Here is a 19,892-nt window from a genome sequence, read left to right on the forward strand (position 1 = left end):
CCAGGAGGCAGTAAGTACATTAGATTGGCCTTAAGAATTAAAAACAAGTGATCATCTACCCAGACTTAGGTGGTTACTGGATAGAATACAAGGCTCATATACAAGAAGATCCCAACTGAAATCTAGATTCACATACTTATTCTATGATTTTTTTGGTAAGTAGCTTGACCTCTTTCCTCATTTTGTTACATCTATAATGGTGATAAAAGTTATCTCCCTTCAATTCCCCTGCCATTTCCAAAGGATCCATTTTTTTTAAATCAGGCATATAAATGGCCTACTAGATATATGACTGATCTGGAGGCAGGATGTCCTAAGTCCAAATGTGATTTTAAATATTTACTGCTACTGTGCCTTGGCCAATTTATTATTTGTAAGGTTATTATGCAGTGTCTAGTACTCAGTTGACACTTAATACATGTATCCTTTGTTTTCTTCCTTACTCAAAACTTTTTGACAAAAGCCCATCTTTTAAAATATCACTATCCTATACATGTTATATTAGGTTTAAATATGGAAGAGAGTAGTATTAAAAGAACTAAATCCATTACTCTAGCGGAAGGTCACTTCATTTTGAGACAGTTCTTATTTACGTACTATGCCAGAAAAGCTTCACAACTGTAAAGATAAAAAACTAATATACAATAGCTAAATATTACATTTCATAAAGTTTTATTAATAATAACTAAAACAAAAGAACTTCCTGAACTCATCCCACTTTTAGGTCAAAAAGAGCGAGAGGGAGGAGTTATAGTCACTTAAATACAATTACACAAAAAGTGAGGATGCAAAAAAAAGAGAATTTTTGGAAGATACTAGGAACTTCTGGGAAATGATGTTGAAAGGTATGAAATCGCCATTTATACATATGCCATATGATCCTGATGGAATACCAGTCTCCCCAAAAGGACCATGGAAACATAACTAATATAAATTGCAATAATTTGTGGATAAGAGGGAAAGAAAGGAACAAAACCAATGATTACTAGGTTGACAAAAAGCCAATTTGTGGGTAGTCCCCTTTGGCATAAGAGTATACATTCAAAATAAATGCATTTCAACCCCCATAGTCCAATTCACATCCCAAAGTTCATTCTGGAACTTCTGGTGCAGCATATGGTATGTGCAGGCATCTGCACAGTGCCTTCTCCAAAAAGTTGACCTTCTGGGTTCTGGGAGGTAGTCTCTTGTTCTAAAATAGGCTCAAATTCAAATCAAAGTTCACAACAATAACATAGCCCTACCTGAGGAAAATAATAATACATTACCCTCTGAGGAGGATACTGGGATACATGGCTGAGTTAGTAGGTATATGAATTAATTTGCAAAAGAAAATCCAAAATATTTTTTAAAATCCCCAAAAAAGAAAACAATAACGTATGGATAAAAATGTAAAAATATTAAAGTCTTATGACTAGAAAATCTAGTAAAGGAAAAACAAATCTATAACAGGTCCTTGAATCAGGGCTCAATTAAAATGATTTAAGCAATTACACATTTACTCAATCAGTATTCAGGACTACAGAAAGTTTGCCATACCATGAAAGACAGAAAAGGGAGTAGATTTCAGCAGCAAATGGGAGCCAGGATGGCAGCAAAAATGAGGTTCTTGATAGAATGTGGCTCAAGGAAGTCCTGCCTTTAACACATGTTAAGCAGTCACAACTTCGAGCCTCAAACAAGTTTAAGTCCTCTTGTCTTCACTCAAAAGTACATCAATCCCACTGGGATTGGTCTCTTTGACCTTATACTTGATTAGCACTATGCAAGCGCTCTGTGCTTCTGTAGCACTGTACAGTGGCTCTTTTTGTATTCCTTCTCTTCTGGAATCAGACAAAATCATTAAGCAAAGTCTCATAATTCTTTTAAACAATCAGTGATATCATTTTTATAGTCTAAAGCTTTTTTGTGTATGAATTGACATTAGTCCAAATGTATTTTAAACTTATATTACTGCAAAATCAAAAAAAAAAAAAGAAAAATCCTCTCAATACTGTTGATGTACTTCAAATGAAAAAGGAGAGAAAAAATGAAACTCAGATTCTATATTGCACATGCAAGGAAAAACAATAATAATAAAAGGTTTAAAATTAAAAATATATATATAGCTTACAATCAGAGACACACTGTGTCATTCAAGGAGAGGTAGAATATAAAGGTTTCTCACCAAAAAATGAGATCCATTTCCTGTTTAACTTGGCCCTGAACCACTGTGAGTACAAGTAATTTTCAGAATAAAACAGTAATACAGTAGATAATGCACATTCAAAGAGGTTCCAGAGTTCCCAAAATTCACAATACCCCAGTTAATTATGGTATCAAACAAACCCACTATCATATTTTATATAAGTTGCTATGTAACAAAAATATGCCTATGAACTGATGAATATTTGTCACAATTTTTTACAGATGTAGCAAATCTTTCAACCTTGGCAAACATTTTTAAACAAAGTAAAACTTATTTGGGTATAGAATATCACCAAGACATCTAGCTTGTTCTGGTGTAAGTAAATTAAACTGAAGATTTAAATTATTATGCATGCACAGAAGCTCTTTTGAACTTCCTTATTTATATATAAAATTCTTTATTATATATACATATATAAATATAAAAAATACCATCCATTCAGACACCAATATTTAAGTAAAATTATTTCTGAAGACTCCCTAGAAATACCATTTAAATTCTTAGCTCATTAAATTCTCTCCAATGGTTGCATACAATTTATCAAGTTTTGTTGAAATCTGTCCATCATCATGTATGTGACAATTAACAAAGGCAACATGTGATCTTCAGTGGATCTAGAGGGAAGGGTTTGGGGCAAGATGTTCATGGACTTATACAGTATTTTGTTCTTAAGCAAAGGTAAAGGTACAAATTAAAGATCAATATAGGCAAAACATAGATTAAAATGATTCAGTATTACAGAAAGGTATCAACTAGATTAATACAGATAAACTTTAAAAAAATTAAACCATAAAACAATCAGTAAATATCACAATATAAGCAAATGAGAAGGTACAGGCAGGCAGTGAAGTCAAAATCCTTTTCATCTATCCATAGACTTATTCTATATTATAGGAGGAGAATAAACTTAAAATAGTTAGCAATAAACTTCCAGATCTCTTTTAAAGTTTCCTTCCCCTCCTGCAGTATTTATAATTCATTCAGATTTCTTTTGTCAGAGCTCTGAATTTCCTCATAGATGCACAGGGCAGAATCTCCACTCTGCATGTTGAGAGAAGTTAAGACTTTTAGAGCTTTGACAAAATATTTCAGGTTGGTTTGTAGTGCAAGCAGAAGGAAATAAAGTAGGAAATCTCCAATGAAAATAAAAACTCCCAGGAAAAGAATTAAGCAGATCCAAACTGCACTTTTTAGCTCTTCAAACTCAAACTGTTGTTTCAGAGTTTCAAGCATTCTTTGTAATAGCAATTTTCTCTAAGAGACATTGAATGGAAAAATGGCTAGCACAGGATCAAAACCCATGTGGGGAGAGGAAAGGCACTGGGGTGGTAAGATTTTTATACATCACCCTCTGTGGGGAAAAAAAAGAAATCATCATGTGCCTCAGAATGGCTGGTGGGTATGGTTGTGGGCTGTTGGATGGCTGGAGACTGGGCAGGGACAGCTCATGCTAAATCAGCAGCTGAAAGAGTGCTGTGACCACAATGACATGAAAGCAAGTGGGTGGGTGGGCAGGAGCTCAGGCTTGAAATATATATCTATTCTATCTTTAAAATATTTGAAAATTCTATCCCTTCATGGTCAGCCAAAATTGTAAAGATTAAAATTAATATACAATAACTAAATATATTTTATAAAATTTTATTAATAATAACCAAAACTAAAGAACTGACAACTCAGCCTGGTCACAGGTCAAAAAGAGCAAGAGGGAAGAGGTGCAGTGACTTAAATACAATCATGCAAAATGCAAGGATGCAGGTAAAAGGTAATTTGGGGGAAATACTAGGAACTTCTGGGAAATGAAGTACAAAGGTATAAAATCTCCATTTATATGCAACCAAATGCCCAAGAGCAGAAATAATAAATGCATCCTTATCACATCACAAAATAGTAAAAATTATCATCCTTAGGGAAAGACAAATTAAAAAGTAATTGGAAGCTAAATAATCTCATTCTTAAAAAGGGGTGTCAAAGAAAAAAATATATACAATGATTTTATTAAAGAATATGAAAATGAGGAAACAACATATCAAAATTTATTGAATCCAGTCAAAGCAGTTCTTAGGGAAAAGTATATATCAGTAAAATGGAGAAAAAGCAAATCATTGAATTGGGCATGCAACTAAAAAAATAAAACTAGAAAAAGAATAAGTTAAAATTCTCTAATTAAGGACTCATTTGGAAATTCTAAAAATTAAAGGAGATATTAATGAAATTAAATATAAGAAAACCACTGATTTAAGAAGTAATATTAGGAATTGTTTTTATGAAAAAATAAACAATAAAATAGAGCATCTGTTAACTTGATTAAAAGGAAAGAAGAAAATAAAATTACCATTATAAAAAATGTTAGAGGTTATTTCACCTTCAATGAAGAGGAAATTAAGATAATCATTAGGAGCTATTTTGCCTGAGAATATGATAAAAAATCTGACCATCTAGATGAAATGGAAGAATATTTACAAAATATAAATTGCCCAGATTACTTAAATAATCTCAGCTCAGAAAAATAAATTGAATAAGTAATCAATGAACTCCCTAGGAAAAAAAAAAACATCCCCAGGGGCAGATGGATTTACAAGTGAATTTTTTCAAACATTTAAAGAACAACTAATTTCAATAGTATATAAAATATTTGACAAAATAAGCCATCACAGAGTCCTACCAAATTATTTTTATGACACTGATATGGTGCTGATACCTAAGCTAAGAAGACCAAAAGTATAAAAAGAAAATTACTGATTGTGATTTTTAGATTCTCTCCATTTTGCTTGGTCTACCACTCAGGAATGTGCACACCCACATTACACGGGCATGAGCTAGCAAATGACAAATCAGAAACAACGAACAGAAAACATTGCCCAAGATGGCCAGAGATGAACCTTGAAAAATTGTAGGAAATAGCTCTATATGTTTCAATGGGAAACAAAGAAAAGGAGGAAGAAAATAATATTGTTATAGAGGAAATAAAGAAAGAATTGAAATAGTTAAAAGATAAGATGTCTAAAACGGAAAGTGGGCATGATAATCAACCAATGACACTTGCCCCTCTCCAGTAATCTAATTATCAATCCATTACCTGCCAATTCTGTGAGAAGAAAGGCCACAAAATGATAGAGTGTAGAACTTTAGTCAAGATTATCAGAAGGAATACGCAATTTAATAACAACTACAGAAGTGATAATTATAGAAATAACTATAATAATGATAATGGAAACCACAACTTTAGGAATGATAACTATACGAATAGATACTGGGAAAATGAAAACTCAATCCAAATGGCTCCACAACAATATAACTTAAGTGGTGCTCGTCCAAAAAATATTCAAGGTCCTAATGCCCCTCAGAGGAGTGCCCTTCAGAGGGGTGACCAAGGAACTTCCCAAATACTTACAGACAACTACAAAAGGTTGGCTGTCATCCTGGATCCTTCTATCCCTGAAAATGAAGGTAAAATCAGACCAGGGAATGACACCTCCCTATCAAAATAAAAATCTGGCATTTTTTTTCTCTCTTATAGTATGGCAACTTCCTGTAGCCATGGCTGCAAATGGGTAAGTGAAATATTACTGCATTCTATCCTACAGACCTGTGGGATTAGAGCTTACTTTATTAAACCCTAATACTAGGGCCTGAAAAAATTTATTTTTGCTTACTCAAAATTTTATATACATAGATTTTTGATATTTTGATACTGATTTTGAATGCTTCTTTAAATATATATATATATAGAGAGTAAAATATAAAATAAAAGAGTTTAATTTTTCTCTCAATTTTTTCTTTTGTTTATGTTTTCGCTTTTGCTTTTTTTTAAATTGACTCGCACACCCCCATAACCAAACCTTGTGTCCTGAGTTGAACTGGATGTTTTTCAACACCTTCTTCAAGGGGGATTGTATTTTCATAAAATCTACGATTTAAATTTTTGTTTGAGAAAGATCTTCAGAGAAGAACCTTGCTAACCCCTAAATCCAGAGAATGAACTGTTTGCAGAAAGATACCTAAGCCCTTACACTACAGGAAGATACAGAATGAACCTTGGGGTGTGGTTGATTGAGCTGAAGGTTGATTGGACATTTATTTTGAATATACACTCTTATGCCAAAGAGGAATGCCCCTCTAATTGGCTTTTGTCAATGTGCCCAACAAAATGTTGTTTTTGCTGTTTCTCTCTCTTCTATTCCCCCCTTATCTCTAACTATTGTAGTTTTCCTCTTAGAGGGTAAAATTTTGTATACACCTGCAGATAGAAATTTTTGGGGTACAGAACGCTTAAGTTTAGTGATCAATTGGGGAGACGAGTCTCCCAATCATCATCAGGGGGGATTGTGATTTTTAGATTCTCTCCATCTTGCTTGGTCTAACACCCAGGAATGTGCACACCCACATTACACTGGCATGTGCTAGCAAATGACAAATCAGAAACAGCAGACACATCCCTAGGCTGTCCTAAGTCAAGCTAAGCTATCATTGGTACAGATGAGATGCAGGAAAGTGGCATAAAACCATCTATATATGAAACATCACTTCCTCTCTCTCCCTCTTCCCTGGAGAGGCAACTCTGACTGGCAGCGTGCTAAGCATTCTGACATCTTGGTGTGGGGACAGCTATTTGTCTGGGTTTGGAGGTGAGTTTGCCCTTGATTTGATTCAGGCTCAGACATCTTGGTTGAGCCCTTTTGGAGTTCATGCTGATTCCTTCCTCCTTACTTTCTAGAGCCTCTGGTCTTCTTTCCAGCACTAGCCAGGAGGGAAAAATACTACTTACTTTCCTTCTTCCTCCTTCTTAATCTCTTTCCACTATATCAATTAAATCACAATAAATTTACAGCTGACTTGGGTATTTTATTATTTGGGATTTTCCCTGGTGATCAACTAAATTTTTATTTTAAGTCACAATGCTAAAATTATCTTTATGTGATCAATTTTCTTAATAAATCCTGATGCAAAAATTTAAGTAAAATAATAACAATATAGTATATGAAATATTCTGAAATTTTGAATATGTGGAAGTGTCTAATTGGGTTAGGAATTGCAAATAAAATAAAGGGAAGTTCAAAATGTATTTGTAATGGACTTAGTAGAATTTTTCTCTTAATGCAATTTAACCAAGTCAGATAGAGGTCTCATGTGTGAATTCACAACTTCACTAATGGGTATCTGTTTGAAGAACAAAATCATGTATTTTACTACCAAAACTTCAGATGCAGACTGTTTTGTGGTGATAGATATTCAAATACTTTTCTTAAAGACTGAGAAAAGAAGAAGATAAAGGGAAGCTGGGTAGCTCAGTAGATTGAGATCCAGACCTAGAGACAGGAGTTCCTAGTTGCAAATCTTGCCTCAGAAACTTTCTTGCTGTGTGACTTTGGGCAACCCACTTCACCCCCATTGCCTATTTTTTACCACTCTTCTGCCTTGGAACTAATACAGTATCACTTCTAAGATGGGAGGTAAGTGGTAAAATAAAAAAAACAAACAAACTGATAAGATGCTTTGAGTTGTGTAGTCTCTTTATATATGTCAAATATTAATTCGACATCTGGTACACAGAAAACTAGTTCTATTTCAAGCTAGGTCTCTGATATCTTTGATAGGATCATTTATTGTGGAGAATGAATCATCACATCTCATTGCTACAAGCACCTATCACTTTGCAATTGGTACTCCAAAGAGCCTTCGGAGTGGCAGCACCCACTGAATATCAATCATAGTCTTAGACCTCTTCTTTCCCTTAGCATCTCAAGAAATTGCTTCAGTGGGGATGAATCCTTTAGTAAGGATACACAGGACTTTATTAAGTCCTGTGGCCCCAACTATTAAGCCAGAGATAAAATTTATCCACTATAAATATTTTTTAAAAAATATGATTCAAGCTAAGAAAGAGACATAAAATGCCATTAAAGACAATGTTTTATCATATCTTCACATTAAAAGTTCTTTTCATTTGACTTTCTGCTCAAATATTCTTTATGTACTATCTTGGCCTATTATGATGTGAGCACCTGGAAAGTATGGATTGTTCTCTATTCTTGTCCAAATGTTTAATCCAATGCTTTGTCTGGAGTAAATGATTGATCTATTTATAGCCTGATGCCATCCTTACTTTCCAGTTGAACAAAATAAAAACTATTTCCCAATGAATTAATTATTGGCTAACATGAAGATGCTTATTCTCTCATCTCTGGACAATATATTATCACTTCACCCATGTGTGGAATAATCTCCCTCCTTGGTTCTGCCTAATGTTCTCCTCAGCTTCCTTTAAGTTCCAAAATGTTGTATTCAATGGGAAACCTTCCTCACTACCTCTTAATTCAAGAACTTTACTTTTGATAATTATTTTCTCTTCTAATTACATAAAGCTGGGGTAGTATATGTTTCTAAATGCCTCCATCTTTCAATTTTCAACCCCTCAGGGGTAGAGATTATCTTTTGATTTGTTTATTTTAACCCCAGCACTTAGCTAATGACTTAGCACATAGTAGGTACTTATTAAATATTTCTTCACTGATTTTTGACTGAAGACTTCAAAATATATAGCTACATTTGGTTTCTCTTTGATTGTAGATCTGAATATTCCCTACAACATATGCCTGTACATTTTTACTTTGACTTTCATAAGTATCTTAAATATTATTACAGAGACCTTGATAGGTCCATTCATATAGCCCTCTGACTGATCCTTTGGATGAACCTCAGAATAATTATTGTGGAAATGTGTAATTGAGGATGATGGTGACAACGATGAAAAATATATATAATGAAACAAAGGAAAAGGATAATAATGATGAAGATTGATGATGATTAATGTTGATGGTGATTGTGGTAATGACAAAGATTATATGGAATAATTACATTTCCCTGAGTTGAGTAACAAGGAAGTATTGTTATACTTATAGAATTGAAGCCGTCCTTTATTGATTTGTGTGTTTTTTTGTGTGTGTGTGTGTAAAAAAATAGTGTAATTAATAGCTTAATTACTTATGAATTATCTGAGTCTTTTGAATCTTATTTCTTTAAATGTCTTCAGAAGTGATTAGATGAAACAACTTCCTCAGTAGTGAATAGATGAAATTGTAGTGTCTTAATATCCAAAAAGTACATAATGTTAGATTTATAATCAAAAAAACTTGTTTTCAACTTTGTCTTCAATGCTTAAGGGTTAAATGACCTCACAATTTATCTAAACTTTTTTGAGGGATCAATTTTTCACCTGTAGAATTGTTTTAAAAATCTTTTTTCATCTACTTTAGAATGTTGTTGTGAAGTTTCACCAAAGTAATTTTATGTATTCTATTTGCAAATGGTAACTATTACTCATATAATTATTTATTTCATAGACATCTTAAAATGCGTATTGTGAAAGCACTTTAACATTATTCTTACTATAATAGAATAATATATTTAAGGGGGAAACATTAAAAAAATAAGACAAATTAAAACCACAAATTAAGACCACATTTACCATTATATGGATACAACAGGGAGAAGGTATCTCTAGGGCAGCTGGACATGAGTCATTATTGGCGAACAGTATAATTATTAGCTATTTTGTATAAAAAATGTAAAAGTTGGAGAAACATCAAAGTTATACAAAGTATATATTTTCAAATATTTTAGTAATGAAATTCTTAAGTAATTCTATTTTTGTAATATTGAAAAACTAATATTATACCAAGTGTATTATGCTAAATGTAATATTTAGAAATTTGTTTAGAAAGATAATGTTAGTTAAAAAAAAAGATTGTGGTTATCATTTATAAAAATAATTAAACCTTAAGTCAAGAGGATGATAATAGTTTTTAGCAATTTAATTTTAATATAAATATAGTCTAAGAAAGAAATGAGGAGGGAAGGAAAAAACATAATATTTCCTAGCTTACCACCCTCATCTTACCAGCCCAGGAGAGTATTGGATCCCAGAAAGACCCCCAGCCAAAGACCTCCAGAGAAGAGCCCAGCCTCCTTTATGGTCTCATTTTTATAGTCTTCATTCTCCATGTCATGACCTTTCCCTCTGTGCTTTTGTACCACATCTTAGGAACCAATCAAAGTCTCTCTGACCTGGACTCATAACCCCTAGTCCTGGGTCACCAATGGGCTGGCTCTGACAAGTAGAAAGTTCATGATCCTGGGAGGAAGAAGTTCCTTTTACATATTTCATAGCAGATCAAGAGAAATCTTGTTTTGCAAGGTTTAGGTTTGTGCAGCACTTATTATGACTTGCTGCTTAGAAAAAACACAGATGTCACCACTTTATTTTTTTTAATTCACCAAAAATCAGATGGCAATTCCCTAGTGATTTCTCTCCTCCTCATGACTTCATATATTCAGGAAAGGATTTCTAGATCCCTCCCAGAGCACTTGATCAAAACTCTTCCCATGTCTTTTCTTATTGAAAAAAAAAGTAGAAGAGGAAGGCATGATGACTAATGTAGAGCCACATGTCTTCTTCTGGAAGTTGGAAGAAGCAGTAAGAGAAAATTTAAAACAATTAGATCTAACAAATAGGCGCTCTCCTATTTGATCAGTCAATTATGCTTCAAAAAAAGCCTTGCTCCTAAAGGCCAAAAACTATTTTTTCCTACCAGTTTCTAAACCTGATATACATTATGATGAGAGTGATCTCTCTGAAATATTGACTTTATTCTTTCCCGACATTTATTTCTTTCTAGTAAAGTTCATGTGTTAAAATATAATTATACAAAGTATAAGTAACATTGTTCCAGGGTTCCTGATGTTTTTATTTGATAATAATCTTTAAAATATCCACCATTCAAAAAGTTTAAATCATCAATATTTATAAGTGATTATAGGGTCAGAATTGAAGTCATCCTTTATTGATTTGTGTGTGTTTGTGTGTGTGTGTGTGTGTGTGTAAAAAATAGTGTAATTAATAGCTTAATTACTTCCAAATTATCTGAGTCTCCTGAATCTTATTTCTTTAAATGTCTTCAGAAGTGATTAGATGAAACTGTAGTGTCTTTATCTCCAAATAAGGAACAAACCTAATCTGTGAAAGTCCTTTAGGAAGACACAAGGGGCATATATTTAATACACCTTTCTTGAGAACTTATCCTCTGTTTTTCATACATACCATTGTCCCAATGATGTTTCCCAGAACAGATAGTAGTCGCTCTTTTCTGATCAATAAAGTGAGTAGCAAGGGAAACCTTTTCTCAATGACTTTTATGGTATCTAATGATGAAGATGATGTTCTACAATATTTGATCCCAGAGCACAGGCAAATGCTGACTTTGATTCTGTATCTGGAGGGAGGAGAAACTCTCAAGGTTTTGTGTTCCTCCCCATTAAGCATTCAAATTTTCATCTTTTGCACAATTGGTATTTATCTGTTAGCATAGTGAGTTTCTTTGTCATGATGGTCCTTATTGAGTCTTCCATGCAGAGTACTTATGAAGTACACTGATTTCATTTTGTTTTGCAAATAAAAAAAGATATCTTGCAGGAAAGAGCATAGGAAAAAGCAAACACTTTCCATTCCACCATGATAAATCAAAGTATGTTAGCATTATGACATGCTAAAAGTTATAAAGTCTCAAAAATGTTTATCTAAAACTAAAAGATAAAAGAAATCAGGCTAATGTGTGTAAATGCATATTTTAAACTCTATTACAAAGTATTATGTTGGAATTCTCCATTTGGTCCTGTTTTCTGACTAGTTTGGCTCTCTACCATTGAATTCAAGTTATAAAGTTTAACGCTATGATTCTTCAGGAATCTAATTTGTTCCTTCTTCATAGTATTCCTGTAGCTAGCTTTTATGTGGCTTTTCTATTGTTTAGTCATCTCTTTTTCTTTGTAACTTGGGTGCAATGACAATATGTTTTCCAGTGCATTCCATATTAAAGTTATGTAAAATTATTTCTTCATTGGGTTAGAGGGTGTTTTTGGCATGAAAATATCAATATAGGAAATAGAACATCTGGATATTGCAATGTGAAAATTTTGTTAAATTAAATGGAAAAAGTATAATTCAAGTGGGATAAATTTAAAGTATTACATTTAAATTTGAGTTTTTTTTTTAATTCAGACTTAAAGGGTAGGAAAGAATAATGATTGTAGGGATTTCAATGAAGAAAAAATATGGAGTTTTTGTAGATTCCACTATGAATGTGGGGTATTATATTGCAACAAGAATATCTAATATGATCTCCATTAAGACAGACATGGCATCCTGACATAGAGTGTAACAATCCAATTGCATTCTGCCTTACAATACCCCATTTGAAATATTATGTTCAATTTCCAGTGTCAATATTCATGAAGGTCATTAATAAGTTCCAGAGTGAATTGAGGGAGGGAAGAATTATATTGAACCAAAAAAAAGCACATATTTGAATATTAGTTGAATATATTAAGTTGTTAGTACAAAGTACACATTCATAATAGCAATACTCATATAAAATACTCATATAAATAAATACTCAATAAAATCATAATAGCAAAACTCAAATGACTTGTAAACATGTAAGCTTCATATTATCAAATTCTCACATTTTAGAGATGAGTATGAGTAAGAGAGGATGAATTTATTTCACAGATTATTGCAGTTAAAAAATTAACAGATCTGTTCTTTGAATTCACTTCCTGTAATTGTCCCCCAAAGTCTTAATTTATTTTAAGCTTTATAAACTTAAATCTTCATAAAACATTTGAATAATTGCATTGATGAATATTTTTATTCTAACTCAAGTATGAATCATCTGAGAAAAAAGATTGGGAAAGATGGGCAAACTTTTTTCCAGCAATTGAACAATATTTATAAAAAAGAAGTAATCATTGGCTTCTTCTTCACAGAGAAGACAAGGAGCAATTGTTGAAAGTGGTAGAGGGGAAACTGACATTTATATAAGTATAAATTCATTAATGATAAGAGATATTCAAAATAGGTCAGTTAAAGCAAACTTCAACCAATTTAGGGTGTTGATTATGAATATAATGAAATAGCATTTTTTATTAAAAGAAATTTTAAAAATAAATGTTCTAAGAAGAACTTTCAATTAAGGAACTAAACTAGGATAAAATGGAGGCTGATAACTAAAAAAATGATAATAAATACATAAATATCATTCTCTAACTACATTCTCTAAATTTTCACTGAAAGCAGAGGGAAGAATCAAGAACTTGACAAAGATAGCTAGCAGTATTCCCTTTCTTCTAATAATGCATTGGAACCATACTTTACAATGAAGGCTAAAGAGAAAACTTATATTAATTTTTTAAAAAGTCTTTTCAAGGCACCTGTCACCTCTTTGTTCCTCAAGCTATAGATTAAAGGGTTGAGCATAGGAATGACCAGAGTATAAAAAACAGAGGCCATCTTGTCGGTGTCAAAGGAATGGTTAGATTGTGGCTGCAGGTACATGAAGAAAAGTGTCCCATAGAACACAACCACCACTGTGAGATGAGAGCCACAGGTGGAGAAAGCTTTGTGCCTGCCCTCAGGAGAGTTCATCCTAAGGATGGCCACAAGAATAAGTAAGTAGGAAAAAAGGATAATCAATAGGGAAGGAATCAGATTTAGTACACCAAAAGTCATAATGATTAGTTCAATTTCACTTGTGTCTGAACACATAATGGATAATAGAGAGAGACTGTCACAGTAGAAATGTCTTAATACATTAGATTTACAGAAAGATGATTTAAAAATCTTTATTGTCATCACTAAGTCTACCATGATGCTATAGAGGTATGAGCTAGCCACCAAGATCCAACATGCTCTATCAGACATGATGATTGTGTAGAGGAGAGGCTTACAGATAGCTACATAGCGGTCATAGGCCATAGCTGACAGGATAAAAAGTTCACTATTGATAAATATCACAAAGAATGCTAGCTGTACTGCACAGCCATTATAGGAAATTATATTTTTCTCCTCTATGAAACTGACCAGCATTTTTGGACCAATAGCTGTTGAATACCCCAAATCAACCAATGCCAGATGCCTGAGAAAAAAGTACATTGGGGTTTGGAGATGGGAATCAACACTAGTTAAGATGATCAGGCCCAAGTTCCCCAGAGCTGTGGCCATGTAGTTAAGGAAAAACACAGCAAAAAGGGGGTGCTGGAGCTCAGGACGGTTTGTAATGCTCATGAGTATGAATTCAGTCACCTGGCTTTTAGTAGTTTCATTCATCTTGATAATTTCTTCCATTCAAAGAACATAATCTGAGGATAAAAGGAATAAATCTTTGAGTGTAGCTTGCACAGTAAATTAGGCAGTTAGTGAATAAAATGACTTTAATAAGATGAATAGGAACTATCCCAACAAATTACAGTGCCATTTTATCAATTTTATTGTCATGTGTTTAATTCACTTATTTTGAATCACAACATATTATATCAATTCATAGCAAATCAAATAATATTAACATTTTATCACTAAGTAGAAGTCAAATGTGATTTTCCTTAATAAAATACAAAGTGAATTATGAAAATATATATCCTCAAAAGATGGGAATAAATGGTGACAATTTAAAAATATTTTTACTATGTACTGAGTCAAAAAATTATAATGAGTTACTAAAAGAAGAAAAAATACTTAAGAATACCTTATAGATTAGTGGTGGTGAAATATGTATCAAGTTAGCCTTTGAAGCTAAGAAGATATGATTTATAGAGCCAAAACCAACACATTTCAAAGTTATTCAGTGCTAAATATGCAACTTCCTTTTTGTTTTACCATCTATAGCTATTGATTGCAAAGTGAAGATGGAATTTCTAAGATATGGAATTTCCTTTCTGGAAGTGTTCTAAACCACTGAGGTTAAAGATGTGGAATCTACTCTAATCTGTACCTCATGCATTCATTAATTGTATGAATCCACAGAGATTCCATATACCTATTCACTCTCAATATTCTCAATTCCCTTTGCTTTTCCAAAGATAAATTATTTTTCTTCTTGGATTAGGCAGGTGAATAAGACTAATATATTTTTGAAGTCTTGATTTCTGAGAGAAATGAAAGGTATTATTTAAAATGCTTTTTCTTCAGATAATGGTCAGCTACACAGCACTAACTTTAAAGATCACTGGGATACCATATCTTACTATTATATCTGTTCCCCTTGGCAAAAAAAATATTTTATTTCACTTATTTCAGAAAAGCATCAGTGACATTGGAGTAACTAGGAATAATCATCTACTGACTTTCCTAAAGTGATTTTTGATCATTTCCATTTGAATGACTTAATCGCTAACCTAGTTGTCTCATTCACGCCCAAAATAGCTTTTATAAATTGATCTTTTGAACTTAGTTGCTAGGATTGTATATACTTAATACCCAAAGCACTGGATAGTTCACAAAGAAAAATGTTACCTACTTTTCTGAAAGTAGAATATTCTGTAGCTTGTTCATGTTATCTGAACTGCTAGAACATAGAAAGAGACTTTATGGGTCTCTCATTTCCCATCAGGCCATGTCCCTAGAGCACTGGACAATTTTAATTACTTTCATATGATCATTCCATGGAAATAATGAATACAGTAATAAGTGACGATGTTTATCGGTTTATCTAATTCCATTAAGCATCCATTATATAACTTCTATGCTCTATGGTGTTATTTCTGTATTGCTTTAAGCTCAGGGTCCTTGCAAGGGTTTGTAGGAAAGGTCTGTAGACAATCAGAAAAGACTATTTTAACCTCCCACATATAAAGGACAAATATCATTGAGTGCTCAGGATAGAGCATAAAGTTGGATGGGCAAGATGGATGCATCTCTAGGACAATGGGTAGAAATAAACTTGGGTCTCCCTTCTGTCTCTTAACCAGTACCATATTGTTTTGATGACCACTGCTTCATGGTATATTTTGAGATCTGGTACTGCTAGACCACCTTCCTTCACATTTTTTTTATTATTTCCCTGGATATTCTTGATCTTTTGTTCTTCTAAATGAACTTTGTTAAAACTTTTTTTCTAATTCAGTAAAAAATGTTTCTTGGTTGTTTGATATGTATGACACTGAATAAGTAAATTCATTTGGGTAGGATTGTCATTTTTATTATCTTAGTTTATTCTACCCATGAGTAATTAATGTTTTTCCAATTGTTTAGATCTAGTATTAATTGTGGGGAAAGGGTGTTCTAGTTTTGTTCATATAATTCCTGTGTTTGCCTTGGCAAATCGATTTCTAAATATTTTATATTGTTTAGGGTGATTTTAAATGGAATTTCTCTTTTAACTTGTTTCTGGGATTTGTTTTAAGTGTATGGAAATTCTGATGACTTGTGTGGGTTTATTTTGTATCCTGTAACTTTGTTAAATAAGTTAATTCTCTAGCATTCTTTAAGTAGACCATTATATCTTCTGCAAAGAGTGATAACTTGGCCTCCTCATTGCCTATTTTAATACCTTCATTTTCTTTTTCTTCTCTAATTGCTACTGTTAGTGATTCTAGTACCATGTTGAATAATATAGGTGATAATGGGCATCCTTTTTCACTACTGATCTTATTGGGAAGTATGTAATTAAAATATTTTGTACCCTTGGACTTCATCTCCCAGCATCCCTTTCCCTTTGTCTTCACAATTACATTTGTTACATGTGTATATAGTTCTGTAACTTCATGCTAGTTCCCTCTTTTTTGCCTGCCTGCATGGCTAAGTGAGTTCCTTTTTAATCTGGCCTTTTATTTTCCTTTTAGCTACAAGTTATTATTAATAAATCTTATTAATTATAATACTTGAAGTACTTTGGTTATTAATTTTTAATCTTACATTTTTGGCAACCACACTTTGGGACACAAATTCTTAGGAATTCATTACTCAGCCCCGCTAAGAAAGCTACATTTTTTTTCCTGCCCACATGGCTGTAGCCACACTGGCTTCTGTCACTCCAGCTACCTCAGGCTGCAGCCATTCCAAATCCCAGAACTTCCTGGGAATAGGGTGTTTGACACTTCTGCTATTCACAAGCTAATGAGATTCACGCCATCTCACACCTCATTCCACCACTGCTAGTGCACACTGGCTGACCCCCTCAAAATCCCCCCAATCCCCCCCACACCTCCCATGGAAGTAGCCTCTACTGCAACTTACACTGCCCCCGTGGCCCTCCCTGCCCCTGCTGCTTCTTCTATGCCTGCCTCACTTCCTATGTGTAAATTTTTAAACTCCCTTCCCAGCCCTAGCCCAGCAGAGGGTGGTCCCTTTACCTTGTTAGGCAGTTTGTTGGCTGCAAACCCCGCTGGACCCTCTGCCTTGATGGAGGGTCATGGTCCTCTTCAACCCACCCTAGCTTGATTCCCAGAACTCCCTCCTTTCCTTTCACCAACCTGCCTTGCTTCTGGCTCTCCCTCTGGAGTGAATTTGCTTTTGGGACAAACACAAACCCCAAATCACCCTTGCTTTGCATCCAGAAAATCCATAGTGGTTAGTGGCAGACAGGACCATCCTAACCACACCCCATACTCCCAACCTCACCTTAACCATGTCCCTTACCCCTCCCTTTTGTAGTCCTGCCTCTTGACCACTAGAGACCAGTATTAGACACTCAATTTTTTCTTTCTCTGATGAGCTGCAGTGGCTGTTTTCTGCCATAGGAGGGCAGCAACAATAAAATAAATGAATAAATAAATAAATTACATTTTTTAAATAAAATCTAACAAAATTATATAACATCAACTAAAATGGGACAAAATACCAATACCCCTTACCCTACCCCCAACGCTAATAACAAAAAGTATTTCAAAATTATAAAAATATATTGAAAAGTATTTTATTTTCCACTTTCCTTTAATTTACCCTTCTGATTACAATGTTGAGTAACATGAATGCTACTCTGCAAGAAAGTCTTCTGGCTTTTGCCCAATTTGGAACCTTTAAATTTTCATATTGCCTCCTTCTCCTTATGTTGCTAGGAAATTTTCTTTTCCTGATCCTAAATGTTAAGACAACACATGCTACCGTATGGAAAATTAAACCTGAAACTGATGCCAACATGCAAATTCAGTTGGACAAATTCAAGGACTTCTTGCATGGTATAATGGCAAATGAGGATTCCATCCAAAAAATGTCTGATTTTTGCAAACCTGTTCCTGAACTACTGAGAGAGCAAAATCCTGTTTCTCCTAATAATAGAGGCAGAGGGACCCTCTCCTATATTTCAGGTGAAGAATTTCCTCTCTCATTATCCGCAACTCCTGGCTAAACCTACCTCCCTTGATCCTTCTCCCAATGCCCCATCCTCTCCTGTCCCTGCTCCAACCCCACAATCAACCTCAGCCCTGAGGAAACCTCATCATCCTAATATACCTGTTTGTACCTATGCTGCCTGGGTATCCCCTCAGACAACTGCTAAAAACCTCAACCACTGACTGATTCCTGTGAAGACGTTTTTCCCTCAAAGGAAGTGCCCACAATATGATGTAATGGGGATGTGGTAAACTTAAGACACCATCCCACTCTAAGATATATAGGAATTGAAATGTAATGTGTATATTTATGAAGAAGAACCAGTTGTGGTAAAGAAAACAATGATCAACATTTTTTTTTTCAATATAATCTGTTTTATATAGATGCTGAAAATTCATTCCAGGCTTTTCTAACAGAAAATGAGAAAAATAACTTCATCTCTCATATTATTAAAATACAAGGGTACAATACAGAACAATGGCCATTTAAGAATCCTGAATGGGATTATAGTAATCCCTAGGATTATTTGCAATTATATCATTGTAGGCAGCCCATTCTAAAAGCAATGTGAGAATGCTTTGACAGGCTGGATGAATGGACCAAATTTGAAAACCTTAAACAATCCAATGATGTATCACCCTTCCAATTCATGGAAAGGCTCATTTACCTTGGGGGTAGATATCTGAACCTTGATCTTTGTGCATAAAGGAATATTGTGGCAAATAAGGTGACACTTTGTCAACAAATGTTGCAAAGTGGTCCAGGATTATTTTAAAAGGCATTGCCCAAGATGACTTGAGAAGGAATATTTATAAGTTGATGAGAACTGCTATTTATGTCTCTAAAGTCCAAAAAGAAAAACAGGAAGAGACTAATAATTTACTGGAAATGATTCAGAAGAAACTAGACTATTTAGGTGATAGAATTGATAAATGAGAAAAAGGGCATAATACTCAGCCAATGGCACTTACCCCTCTCCAAGAATCTAACTATTGTTCCCTTACCTGTCACTTTTGTGAGAAGAAGGGGCACATAATGATGAACTATAGGAATTTGTTCCAGGCAATCAGAAATAATATCCACTGAAAATAATAATTACAGAAACATGTAGAGAAATAATAACTACAATAATTATTTCAGGAATTGCAACGTTAGAACTGAAAACCATTCTATGAAAACAAATCAAGCAATTGATGAATCAAACCAAATAACCCCACAATATTATATGTTAAGTGGAGCTCAGGTTGCTAATGCCCTATCAGAGGGGAGCCCAAGGAGCTATCCAAAGATTATGAAAGTGTGCAGGGTGGGGGGGAGGTTGGGACACAGGAATCAGGGGATACAAGCTTTTATTTTCCAGATCATGATGTCTTACCCTATCCACTTCCCCTCATACTGATGAGCCCCACATAACATTAAAGGTTGCTAACACCTATTATGATTATCTTTTGGACACTGGAGCCTCCATATCTGTATGGAAGCATACACCTGATTCGGATTGCAATTCAATCAGCTCAGTAAATGTAGTGGGGGTATTGGGAA

General features: G+C 33.8%; 1 protein-coding gene across 1 annotated transcript; it reads right to left on the reverse strand.

Annotated features, from left to right (window-relative positions):
- Positions 1-13,421: 13,421 nt before the first annotated feature.
- Positions 13,422-14,369, reverse strand: LOC100023423 (olfactory receptor 8K3-like). Its single transcript, XM_016423634.2, has one exon. The coding sequence runs from the start codon at positions 14,367-14,369 to the stop codon at positions 13,422-13,424; it is 948 nt and encodes a 315-aa protein (XP_016279120.2).
- Between the last annotated feature and the right edge of the window lie 5,523 nt (positions 14,370-19,892).

This window comes from Monodelphis domestica, chromosome 6 (assembly GCF_027887165.1).
Source record: "Monodelphis domestica isolate mMonDom1 chromosome 6, mMonDom1.pri, whole genome shotgun sequence".
Lineage (NCBI taxonomy): Eukaryota > Metazoa > Chordata > Mammalia > Didelphimorphia > Didelphidae > Monodelphis > Monodelphis domestica.